This window comes from Garra rufa, chromosome 2 (assembly GCF_049309525.1).
Source record: "Garra rufa chromosome 2, GarRuf1.0, whole genome shotgun sequence".
In the NCBI taxonomy this organism is placed as follows: Eukaryota; Metazoa; Chordata; class Actinopteri; order Cypriniformes; family Cyprinidae; genus Garra; species Garra rufa.
This window is the reverse complement of record NC_133362.1, coordinates 15,120,731-15,133,176: the sequence shown is the minus strand read 5'-3', so window position 1 is coordinate 15,133,176 and position 12,446 is coordinate 15,120,731. Positions and strand designations below refer to the sequence as shown.

General features: G+C 36.0%; 1 protein-coding gene across 1 annotated transcript in view; it reads right to left on the bottom strand.

Annotated features, from left to right (window-relative positions):
* kcnh5b (potassium voltage-gated channel, subfamily H (eag-related), member 5b) overlaps positions 1 to 12,446 on the bottom strand; it is a 74,036-nt gene that overhangs the window by 8,322 nt on the left and 53,268 nt on the right. Inside the window, exon 10 of the mRNA XM_073834895.1 lies at positions 11,798 to 11,994. Within this exon, the coding sequence (XP_073690996.1) occupies positions 11,798 to 11,994 (197 nt within the window). The remainder of the gene's footprint in view (positions 1 to 11,797; positions 11,995 to 12,446) is intronic.

The window sequence follows — 12,446 nt, the reverse complement described above, 5'->3', positions numbered from 1 at the left end:
TTTATTGTTTTAACTAATTTCTTTAAAATTGTAAAGCACTTTGGCACACTCTGTGTTTCTTCTTTGTGAGGACTATTGGTTTGGATTTTATGCATTCATTTAATTTTTTCTTAATTTAATTTAATTTAAATTAAGCTAAGTTAATTTTTTAATTAAATTTAAATTTTCCATCTGTCTTTGTATTTTTATGTGTTTTATCTCATTTTTATCTTTATATAGATTATACAGCAATTTCTTTATATAAATTATACAGCACTTTGTTACACTCTGTGTTTTATAAATAATTATTTGATTTGATATGTTTACTCCAGTCGCCAATTAAGTTCTCAAGAAACATTTATTATCATTATGCTGAACAGTTTTTACTACTTAATATTTTTGTCAAAACAGTGATGCACTACTATTTAAAAGTTTGGTGTTTGGTAACTTAATTTTTAATTAGTAATTAGTTTTCTTATTTTTATTAAAAAAAATTATATTTTTATTAAGCAAGAAATTAAATTAAATTGTTTAATTATAAATAGTTAAAAATAAATAAATAAAAGTTTTAAATTGTTTAAGAGAAAGTAAGCTTATAATCTTATACAAATGATTACCATTTCAAAACTTTCTATTCATCAAAGAATCCTGAAAATTATATCATTGTTTCTTCACTAAAATATTAAGCAGCAAATACTTTTCAAAGGGTTTTAATAATAAAAAACATTATTTATATTATTGAACATTACTGATATCTAAACACCAAACACATGATGACTGTGCACCAAATAAATCTATTAGAATGATTTCTGAAGGATCAACTCATGGCTAAAGAAAAAACATTTACATAAGAAATCTTTCATTAAAAGAAAACCAACTATTATATGCATACACACACATACATACATATACAGTCGTGGCCAAAAGTTTTGAGAATGACACAAATATTAGTTTTCACAAAGTTTGCTGCTCAACTGCTTTTAGATCTTTGTTTCAGTTGTTTCTGTGATGTACTGAAATATAATAACAAGCACTTCATACGTTTCAAAGGCTTTTATCGACAATTACATGACATTTATGCAAGGAGTCAGTATTTGCAGTGTTGGCCCTTCTTTTTCAGGACCTCTGCAATTCGACTGGGCATGCTCTCAATCAACTTCTGGACCAAATCCTGACTGATAGCAACCCATTCTTTCATAATCACTTCTTGGAGTTTGTCAGAATTAGTGGGTTTTTGTTTGTCCACCCGCCTCTTGAGGATTGACCACAAGTTCTCAATGGGATTAAGATCTGGGGAGTTTCCAGGCCATGGACCCAAAATGTCAACTTTTGGTCCCCGAGCCACTTAGTTATCACTTTTGCCTTATGGCACGGTGCTCCATCGTGCTGGAAAATGCATTGTTCTTCACCAAACTGTTGTTGGATTGTTGGAAGAAGTTGCTTTTGCAGGGTGTTTTGGTACCATTCTTTATTCATGGCTGTGTTTTTGGGTAAAATTGTGAGTGAGCCCACTCCCTTGGATGAGAAGCAACGCCACACATGAATGGTCTCAGGATGTTTTACTGTCGGCATGACACAGGACTGATGGTAGCGCTCACCTTTTCTTCTCCGGACAAGCCTTTTTCCAGATGCCCCAAACAATCACAAAGAGGCTTCATCAGAGAATATGACTTTGCCCCAGTCCTCAGCAGTCCATTCACCATACTTTTTGCAGAAGATCAATCTGTCTCTGATGTTTTTTTTTTGGTGAGAAGTGGATTCTTTGCTGCCCTTCTTGACACCAGGCCATCTTCCAAAAGTCTTGGCCTCACTGTGTGTGCAGATGCGCTCACACCTGCCTGCTGCCATTCCTGAGCAAGCTCTGCACTGGTGGCACTCCGATCCCGCAGCTGAATCCTCTTTAGGAGACCATCCTGTCGCTTGCTGGACTTCCTTGGACGCCCTGAAGCCTTCTTAACAATGCAGTGGAAAGTTTTTTTTCGGGATTAAGTTAATTTTCATGGCAAAGAAGGACTATGCAATTCATCTGATCACTCTTCATAACATTGAGTATATGCAAATTGCTATAATAAAAACTGAAGCAGCAACTTTTCCAATTTCCAATATTTATGTAATTCTCAAAACTTTTGGCCATGACTGTACATACATATATAGACACACACACACACACACACACACACACACACACACACACATATATATATAGGAACATCTAAGGCTATTCTGAACATGTCACTTGTCAGTCCTTTCCAGTTTGAAAGTGTATTATGTATGTGAAGCATTGAGGTTTGAGTGACTTAAAATGACACAGAAGCCTGTTAGCAACACAATTGCATAACGCATCTTGGACACACACACACGCACACACGCACACAAACTGCCATCCCGCAGTGGGGAAGCGTCTTCTCTCTGACGAGAGGTAATTGGCTCAAAATGTGTCCACAACGTTTACTGCTGAGAATCACTGACAAATGCTTCAGACCCTCTTACTGTCACATTACAGTTAGGAGGAAAACCAGGTGTGCTCACACACACATAACTCCTCCTCATTATATACTAATAGACAATGTAACCCCATCTTAAATGTACGAATTCCCACACAGGTGGAGAAATAAATTAAATTCCCTCGACATTACGGCAGCAAAAATATCACACATACACAAGCTTTCAGATTTATAGCTGCCACATCACTCTGTGTCCCTTTCACGCATTATTGCCAGCAAGTGAAAAAAGCAGAGGGGCGCTCCGCTCCTCCATCTCACTCTCTAGAATGTTCTGGAAGCACTCGAGAGAGTAGCCATTATTCCAACGAGGAAATCGGCAGGGGAGTCTCACCTTCTTGCCTGAGGACCTGTGTGTGTGTATCCATGATTAGATAGGACTGATTTTTTTTTTTCTTGGTAGGAGCTCTTGGGGACCATCTGCCTGAGGGGAGCGAATTGGAGCATTTCATCTTTATACATTTGTTTTTTTCTGTCTGTTTTCCATATATTTATCATATAAAGAGTCTGAAATTGTATTTGTGTATCTGTGGTCTCTCCCGAGCCCTGGCACTACAGAGAATAAACTTAAAAACATAGCTAATTAGACCACTAAACAGACCAAATGGAGATCAAGACAGAACTGGGAGTGAAAACAAATAAGAGAGAGAAAAAGAAAGAAAGAGTGTCTAGGGGGGAATTCTCTTAAAATGAATGGCACCAGTTGCTAGCATTGTTTATGTCCACATTAAGCGCCTGATTCACTAAAGGAATTGCAATCAGGTAATGGTGCAAATGTTTAAAATGATAGATCATTTAATATATTGTATTATATTATTCCAGGATTTTTCTCCATATAGTAGACTTCAATTAGGATCAATGTGCAATTTGCAGTTTCAATGCAGTTTTAAAGGGCTCTACACAATTCCAGCCGAGGCATAAGGGTCTTATGTAGTGAAAAAAATACAAATTTGTACACTTTTTAACCACAAATGCTTGCACTAGCTCAACTTCACATAGTCACATTGGAAAGGTGTAGGTGGAAGTACCGAACCCAGTGTTTTTACACACTTTTTACAAAAAAAGGTAAAACAACGATGTTGGATGATTTTGAAAATGAGAAATGAGATGGAGTTTGAGTTTTTGAGTAAATATAGCTGCAAGCACTTTAATGCATTTAAGCACATATGAAACCACCTAAATCAATGATTTAAAAAAGCATTTTTTGGAAATCCAGGTAATTTACTATAGAAATATTATGTTTTGTAATGTTTATGGCTGTTATAGTGCCAACCGTGGTCCACCCTTCTTAAAACTTAAAACTGCATGATTGTTTATAACCACCTGTCGCATGTGCTCAGTAGGTTTCATGAGGTTTTGAGTTTTCCTTTAGGTTTTACAGGATTTTGGTTAAATTTAGTCAGGGCCCTTTTCTAAATGACCCCATTATAGCTTCCCAAAGGGTAATTTTCAAAAAAAAAAAAAATTGATAATTATTGACCTAGAGAGTCCAGAGAATTATACTGCAATGTTTCTTTTCCAGATTGAGCGAAAAACCTAAAACTCGTTCGCAAAAGACGTTTTTTTTTTTTTTTTACATCTTCTAAATCATTTAACAAACAATTTTTATTGACAGCAGTGGTTCTAGAGGCAAAGTTGTCCGCAATGAGGAATTGATATATCATATGACACAAATATTGCGTTTATGTGCAAAAAAACGTGCCCCCCTCAGTGGCCGATTTCTTTCAAATTTCTCACAGACCTTTGGAGTCAGGAGTCAAAAAGGCCCACCAAGTTTTGTCACGATCGGCCTCCGTTAACCTTTTCTAATGGGTGCTCAAACTTTATCGGCCAATGGCGGCCATGTTTTTTTTTTTTAGATGCACAAATGTCCTTAAAGACACTTGTGGCACTTTGGACCAAGACCAAGCTCCTCGATTTTCATGTTGATAGGACATATGGTTGCATAGGTATATCCATTTTTATGTTTTTTTTTTTTCATCTTACAGCCCCACCAAGTGGCCAAGCTCTTTGGTTTTTGTCCTGTGATCTCAGATTAAAGGGATAGTTCACCAAAAAATGAAAAACTGATGTTTATCTGCTTTCCCCCAGGGCATCCAAGATGTAGGTGACTTTGTTTCTTCAGTAGAACACAAACAAAGATTTTTAACTCAAACCATTGCAGTCTGTTAGTGATTTAATGGCAGTGGATGGGGACCAAACCTTTGAAAGTAAAAAAAAACAAACATGCATAGACAAATCCAAATTACACCCTGTGGCTTGTGACGATACATTGATGTCCTAAGACACAAAACTATCATTTTTTGCGAGAAACTGAACAGCATTTATATCATTTTTTACCTTTGATACACAGTAATGTCGTTACATGTGTCATCATCCGGCTCGTTACATGTGTACGTGCTCTGGCGTAGTATACGCAAACACGAAAGTGATCTGTCACATGTATACGACACTTATTGTTTACACAGTGCACAGAGATTGTGTGTATAGTGGCTATTCAAAACGGTAATTACTCGCACTTATTCTGATTGTTCAAACTGATTTAAAGCTAATAGATTACGTTTGCTTGCGTGAACTCATCCGGGACTGTTGACTTTTCACCGATTTCCCTTTCCGGCATTTGCACGTACTACGCCAGAGCGTGTACACGTGTAACGCACTGGATGCTGAGCTGAGTTGGAAATTGCTGTGTATCTAAAGTAAAAAAATGATATAAATACTGTTCATTTTCTCGCAAAAAACGATCGTTTCGTGTCTTAGGACATCAATGTATCGTCACGAGCCGCAGGGTGTAATTTGGATTTGTCTGTGCATGATTTTTTTTTTTACTTTCAAAGGTTTGGTACCCATCCACTGCCATTAAATCACTAACAGGCTGCAACAGTTTGAGTTAAAAATCTTTGTTTGTGTTCTACTGAAGAAACAAAGTCACCTACATCTTGGATGCCCTGGGGGTAAGCAGATAAAACATCAAATTTTCATTTTTGGGTGAACTATCTCTTTATTCAATTCAATTAAATTCAATTCAAGTTTATTTGTATAACGCTTTTCACAATACAAATCGTTTCAAAGCAGCTGTACAAAAAAAGTAGTAGCTTATTAGTGGTGACTACTGTATGTTAAGTCGATGTACATATGGTATAAATATTAAAAACTATAATGGTGTAATCAAAAACAGATGATGAACACTAATAGTAATGATTATGTGTTGCAATCAAACTTGTAGAAAAATGGTGTAGTGCTGTATGTTGTTTCAAGGCTGGCATCATCGGCAGTCCTCTGGGGGGTTGGCATCCTTTAAGCTCTTACATAAGTGTTCCAGGTTTAGTGAAGATATCTCATTCCGTTCAGGAGTTATAGGCATTTTACTAAAAGTGGCCCTGCTACTTTCGAAAGTTTTGGCTTCTCTTTGCGATGGTAAGTCGAAAGTTTATCTTTTTAAAGTTCGCAAATGTAGGTTTTTTTCTAAAAAAAAATCCAAAATAGTCGAACATTTCACCAGGCTTATGATTTAATCTGAGGCATGCATGGCAAAAAAAAAAGCCAATGCATTTTATGATCAAGATTACAAAAACATAAGTGCGCAGGAGAAATATCAGAAGTGTGTGGATGTGCACAGATGCTGCTTGGAGGGAACACTCCTTTTCTCTCCTAATATCTTTTCTCATCTCTTTCAGCCCTACCCTGGTGCCATCACTGTACCGTAACCAAACCTCCCTCCTCTCTCTCACACACACTGAGGGAGAGTGTGTCAGTCTCAGCGGGTGATTAGGTGACACATTAGGGCTGTTTAGGTAATCCAGCCTGTCATCTGCAGTCACACAGGCATCTAATGCAGCCATGCACTGAAACAGTTCTAATTCAGTCACACACACAGACTGATGAGATATAAGATTCAATCTTTTGTTCAATTTACTGCTTAAAGAAAATAATTCTAAACCTGTCCAAATCTCTTTGCCTGAGTAAACATCTGACTCCCGGTGGAGATAACACACCCTTTACGTAAATCTGCAGTTGCTACATGGTGCCCAGAGTGTCTGTCAAGATGCCACAGTTACTGCAGAAATCCTCCATGTCCCACAAATTCTTTGGTTTTTCAGCATTTTTGTGTAGTTTAAACCCTTTCCAATAATGACTGTAGGATTTTAAGATCTATCTTTTCATACTGAGGACACCTGAGGTACTCATACAGGGCTTGACATTAAGCTTTGACATGTGCTTGTCCTACGGACAAGTAAATCAGACATTTAAATCAGAGTAAAAAATGTACTTGTCCGAGGCAAAAAAGAGCCTTTTTTTGCCGTAAATTAATCTATTCTGAAGCAATAGTCTCATCACTGCTCTATAAGGTCTTACTTTAATCAGAATATTTGTGATATTCGCCTTAAATTGATTTCTAGGACACTTTTTAACTTTATTTTCCTAGAAGGTTCAAATGCTCACTGATGCTTCAGATAGAAAACGAATGCATTAAGAGCTGCATTAAGAGCCAGGGGGTGAAAACTTGAATTTGAAGATCAGGGTAAATTAAACTTATTTTGTCTTCTGAGAAGCATGTAAGTATCTTCTGTAATCTCTGAATGGCAGTACGTAATGGACAAAAATATGATATTTAAGAAAAAGTAGAAAAATGTACACATCTTTATTCTGTTCAAAAGTTTACACCTCTGACTCTTAATGCATTGTGTTTCCTTCTGAAGCATCAGTGAGCATTTGAACCTTCTGTAATAGTTGCATATGAGTGCCTCAGTTGTCCTCAGTGTGAAAAGATGGATCTCAAAATAATACAATAATTGTTGGAAAGAGTTCAAATACACACATACTGAAAAACCAAAGAATTTGTGAGACCTGAAGGATTTTTCTGAAGAACAGCAGACAGTTTACCTGTTCAAGACAAACAAGGGACTCATGAACAACTATCACTTAACATCATTTTTATAAATGTAACTATTATTTTCTCTTGTGAACTATATATGTAAACGTCTTTTATGTGAAACATCTTATTCCGGTCAGTACAAAATAAAAAATAACATGCATTTTGTATGATCCCTCTTATTTTGCTAAAATAATTACAATTTTGCAGAATCTGCAAGGTGTATGTACTTTTGACAACAACAACAATAATAATAGCAATACAATAACACTACAATAAAATATATAAATAATACTGTAGGTGAATATTAGAAAAATTTTACTTTAAACAATAATATATTTCTGGACAAATTTTTTACATTTAATTATCACACATGTAATTAAAAGGATGAAATGAACCAGTGATGTCATTGTCTGTTTGCAATGCTGAGACATCCATGACACTTATGAAAATTTGATGTGGTTTGACAGTAGTACTGTAGTACTTTAGGCAAACAAGCAGACTCAGAATTTGGAAGTTAGTGGCACACTCTTATTCTGGGTCACATTATTAATGCAAAAGCCTTCTGGAGGAAGTGTGTCTGTGTGTAGTGTGTCGGCCTGAAGGCCCACAAGCTGTCTTAAGAACTTTGACTGATTAACCAGAAAACATGTAGATTGGTCAACCATCAAATACAACATAAATGTGAGAATATACCACAAACCTAAAAAAAAAAACATAAAATAAGCATCTCACACTCACCCTGCACACACATAATCAACAACACACCAGCAAGACTAACTTTGTGTATTACTCTCTTTGGCCTTTCTCCAAAGTGATGTCACCCCCCCCCCCTCTCTGTCCTCCATTAGATGACAGATACATGCTTGAAATCTAAATCTTTCATTCTGTTGAAACCCCTCAGGCTCCCTCGACAGAGACACTAAACACAACCGCTCTTTCATTTGACCGCAGGAGAGATCAGAATTCACTAATTCACCATTTTGTTTCTATATGATATAAACACTCTTAAAAACAAAAGGTTCTTTATTGGCATTGATGGTTTCATCAAAGGAACACTCCACTTTTTTTTTGGAAATAGGCTCATTCTCCAACTCCCCCCCGAGTTAATAAGTTGAGTTTTACCGTTTTGAAATCCATTCAGCCGTTTTCCTGTTCTGGCGATATCACTTTTAGCATAGATTAGCATAGATCATCGAATCCTATTAGACCAATAGCATCGCGTTCAAAAATGACCAACGAGTTTCGATATTTGTCCTATTTAAAACTTGACTCTTCTGTAGTTATATCGTGTACTAATACCAGCGGAAAATGTAAAGCTGCAATTTTTTAGGCCGATAAGATTAGGAACTACACTTCCATTTCGGCGTAATAGTCAAGGGAGTTTGCTGCCGTAATATGGCCGAAGCAGGTGGAGTAATATCACGCAGCACCTGAAATTAGTTCACAGCTAGGTTTGCATTTACACATGTGCTGAATGATATTACTCCTCCTGCTTCGGCCATAGTCAACTTCCTTGACTATTACGCCGGAATGGGAGTGTAGTTCCTAATCTTATCAGCCTAGAAAATCGCAGCTTTACATTTTCCGCCAGTATTAGTACACAATATAACTACAGAAGAGTCACGTTTTAAATAGGACAAATATCGAAACTCATTGGTCATTTTTGAACGTGATACTATTACTAATAGGATTCAATGATCTATGCTAAAAGTGATATCGCCAGAACAGGAAAACAGCTGAATGGATTTCAAAACGGTAAAACTCAACTTATTAACTCGGGGTTCCTTTAAGAACCCTGAACATCCATGAAACCTTTCAAATGCAGAGAAGATCCTTTATAGTCATAAAAGGTTCTTTAGATTTTTAAAATGTTCTTCAAAATGGTTCTTTTAAGAACTGTTTACTGAAAGGTTCTTTGGGGAACCAAAAAGGATTCTTCTATGGCATCACTGCAAAAACACCCTTTTTAAGAGGATAAATTATGATAAATGTTCATTTTTTCTATTAACAACTAATGATCAAGAAGGTTCAGATTTATTTAATAGGGACAGTGCTTATTAATCAACAGTAAAATACTGTAAATAAGCCAGAGTTAGCCCCAATGGCTAATTTTCATCTTGCCAGATTTGAAAGGCAACCTAAAACTAAAATCTGAATTTGACTCTTTTTCAAATTCTCAGAATTTTCTGTCCTCTATTTACTATTAATATAATAGTTAAAAGACTAAAAATAACAGTCAAAAATAATCAAAAATATCTTGAAACTGATATTACTGCAGCCATTTCTACATAAAGCAGAGTAAATAAAGCTTCACCTCCAGAAAACCGCATAACCTTTGAGACTATATATACACACACAGTCAGGAATGCTTCTGACAATATTAAATATAAAATAATGATTTACTTATTCACTTATGTATAAAATACTTAAAACTGTATTAATATATGTGTGTGCATTAACAACAATAATAAGTATTTAAAAGATAAAAACAGCTTCGTATTGCTCAAACAGTACAGCATAGTGCTAGCAACACCGAGCCAATGGGTTCAATTCACAGGGAAAGCAGGAACTGATCAAATGTAAATGTGTACACTAAATACAGCATAAGTTGCTTTGGATAAAAGCATCTGCCAAAGGCATTAATGTAAATGAAGGTACAATTCTGACTCATGATCCTGATCCAATTTCACTCTATGCCCTTCATTTTTAGTCCTCTATTCAATATTAATATTAATACAGCAGTGAAAAGAATAACACTCAAAATGATCAAAAATATTGTGAGACTGTTTAAAACAGCTCTGCTGTGAATTGTGTCGTTTCAGCATTGATGTGAGACTCTTTGACAGCGTAAAAGCAGGCAGGGAACAATCAGGGTGGAAAAAGGGAATAACATTAAGAAAAGAGAGAGAGCTTTGCGTTTTGATTTATTCATATCTGACCATTAACCTAGAAAACCTATGTTGTTTTAGGCTTGAATGTTTGTGTTTTTTGTGGCCGTGTGTGAGAGAATGAGTGTATAAGGCTTAGTAATTGCTTAGAAAAGAGCAAGAGAGAAAATATGGGTGGAAGGAGCAAACAATAAGCTTCTAGTCAAATCCAAGGCTGGTGATAAAGGAAACGAGTAGAGTTTGTAACAATGAAACAATGAGACGAAAACTAGAAAGATAACAGTTGAACAGTGGAGGAAAGGGCTGAACATGAGAAAAGCTCCATATGCAACAACATACTGAGCGTTTTTTTCACACTACTGACCCAGTTCTACCCATAATCCCCCTGGCGGCCATGAAACATCTTTATACTCTGTACTGTATCCAATACGATTAGGGCAACTGATGACAATTGTGGCTTATATCCAACCAGAGCTCTAAGAGCTTAAAGGGTTAGTTAACCTACAAAGGAAATTGTCATCATGTTGTACGAAACCCTTATAATTTCTCTTCTTTACATATGATGAGATATTTTCATTATATTCTAGTTCAATCTGTGATTTTCCAAAAAAGAAAGCTCCAAAAAAGACTAAAAAGACTGTAAAAGTTTTCAGAAGCCATACAGTAGCTTTCTGTGAGGAACAGACCGAAATTGAACTTCCTCCTTTTGCACATCACTTATGTGGCTTGTTTACTACTTTAATGATATCCTTTATAAGTAAGTAAGTAAATAGACCCATCCACTTTCAAAGTATGAAAAAAACACCTTAGACACCCATAAAACAAAAGTCATACAAGTTTGGAACAACATGAGGGTGAGTAAATGGTGACAAGAATATATATTTTTTTGTGAATGTAGCTTTGAAAACAAGCTTTATGTGCTTTAAATAAGGATTTACTTTGAAATCATGTAAAATATCACTTAAAAGTCCTAACCCCATTATTAGCATGTCACTTAAAGGGACAGTTCACCCAAAAATTACAATTCTGTCATCATTTACTTACCCTCATGTCATTACAAAACCATACAACTTAGAATATAATAATCAAAACACAGATTAAGAGGGACAAAAATTTGTGTTTTGAAGATTAAACAAAGTCTTAGGGTTTGGAACAACTTGAAAGTTGTTAGTTAGGTATATGAAAAATTAAATTTTTTGATGAACTATCCGTTTAATATGTTCAACACCATCATCATTCTAATCATCATAATTCCTCTCTAGATAATTCAGTCCTTTAAACACTCTTGCTGAATTAATTAGTATCACAGATTATCTTAAAAGAACATAATAACCAAGACGTCAAATCTCCAACTATTAAATCCATTTAACACTGTAATACACGATCAGAGAACAGGGCCCAGAAACGGGCAGGGAAAATAATAAAGAGCCTGCAAACTAACAAGTGAAAGCATAAAAAAGCAAAAAAAAATTGACCGAATAAAGCTGAACTCTAGCAAACACAATGAGAGAGATGCATAACATACGAGAGGTGTGGTGGCTAATGCATCTCACCCTTTTGCGTAGGTTGCAGGTGAGAATGAGGTTTCGGGAGAAGGAGTTGGCAAACGCTGTGTAGAAGTCCAACACTTTCAGCAAGGCTTCTCTCTTTATGATGTGAAGATCACAGTACGTTAATGCCCGAACGTTAGCGCATGAGTGGGCCAAAGTTGTCTCCTTCCAAAACACATCACCAAACACGTCCCCTTTACCTAAAAGAGAGAAAAAACAAAAAAATAATGGAGAATATGCAAAGGGAAGATTAGAACGATATTTAACAGAGCAGAGAGTCAGTGTGAGACTAGACTGCTTTAATTGGTGTCAGTCAAATGCATAATCTCACAGCAGGGTTTGAGCAGCAGAATGATCAAATCTGACATTTCAATTAATATTCTCTTTATAGAGCTGGAGCCTGGCACCAGCTTGAGCAGGAGAATTGCTATAACTGTATTGGAAAAAGTTTAGCTTACTTGTCTTAAAATGGGTGACTGACCTAAAAATGACAATTTTGTAATCAATTACTCACTCTGCTGTCATTCTGAACTCATATGACTGTATTTCTTTAGTTGAACAAAGAAGTGAGTCATCTGAAGCCAAACAATATGTTTGTGATGAACAGACAGTTCACTTAAAGGTATAGTTCACCCAAAAATGAAAACTCTGT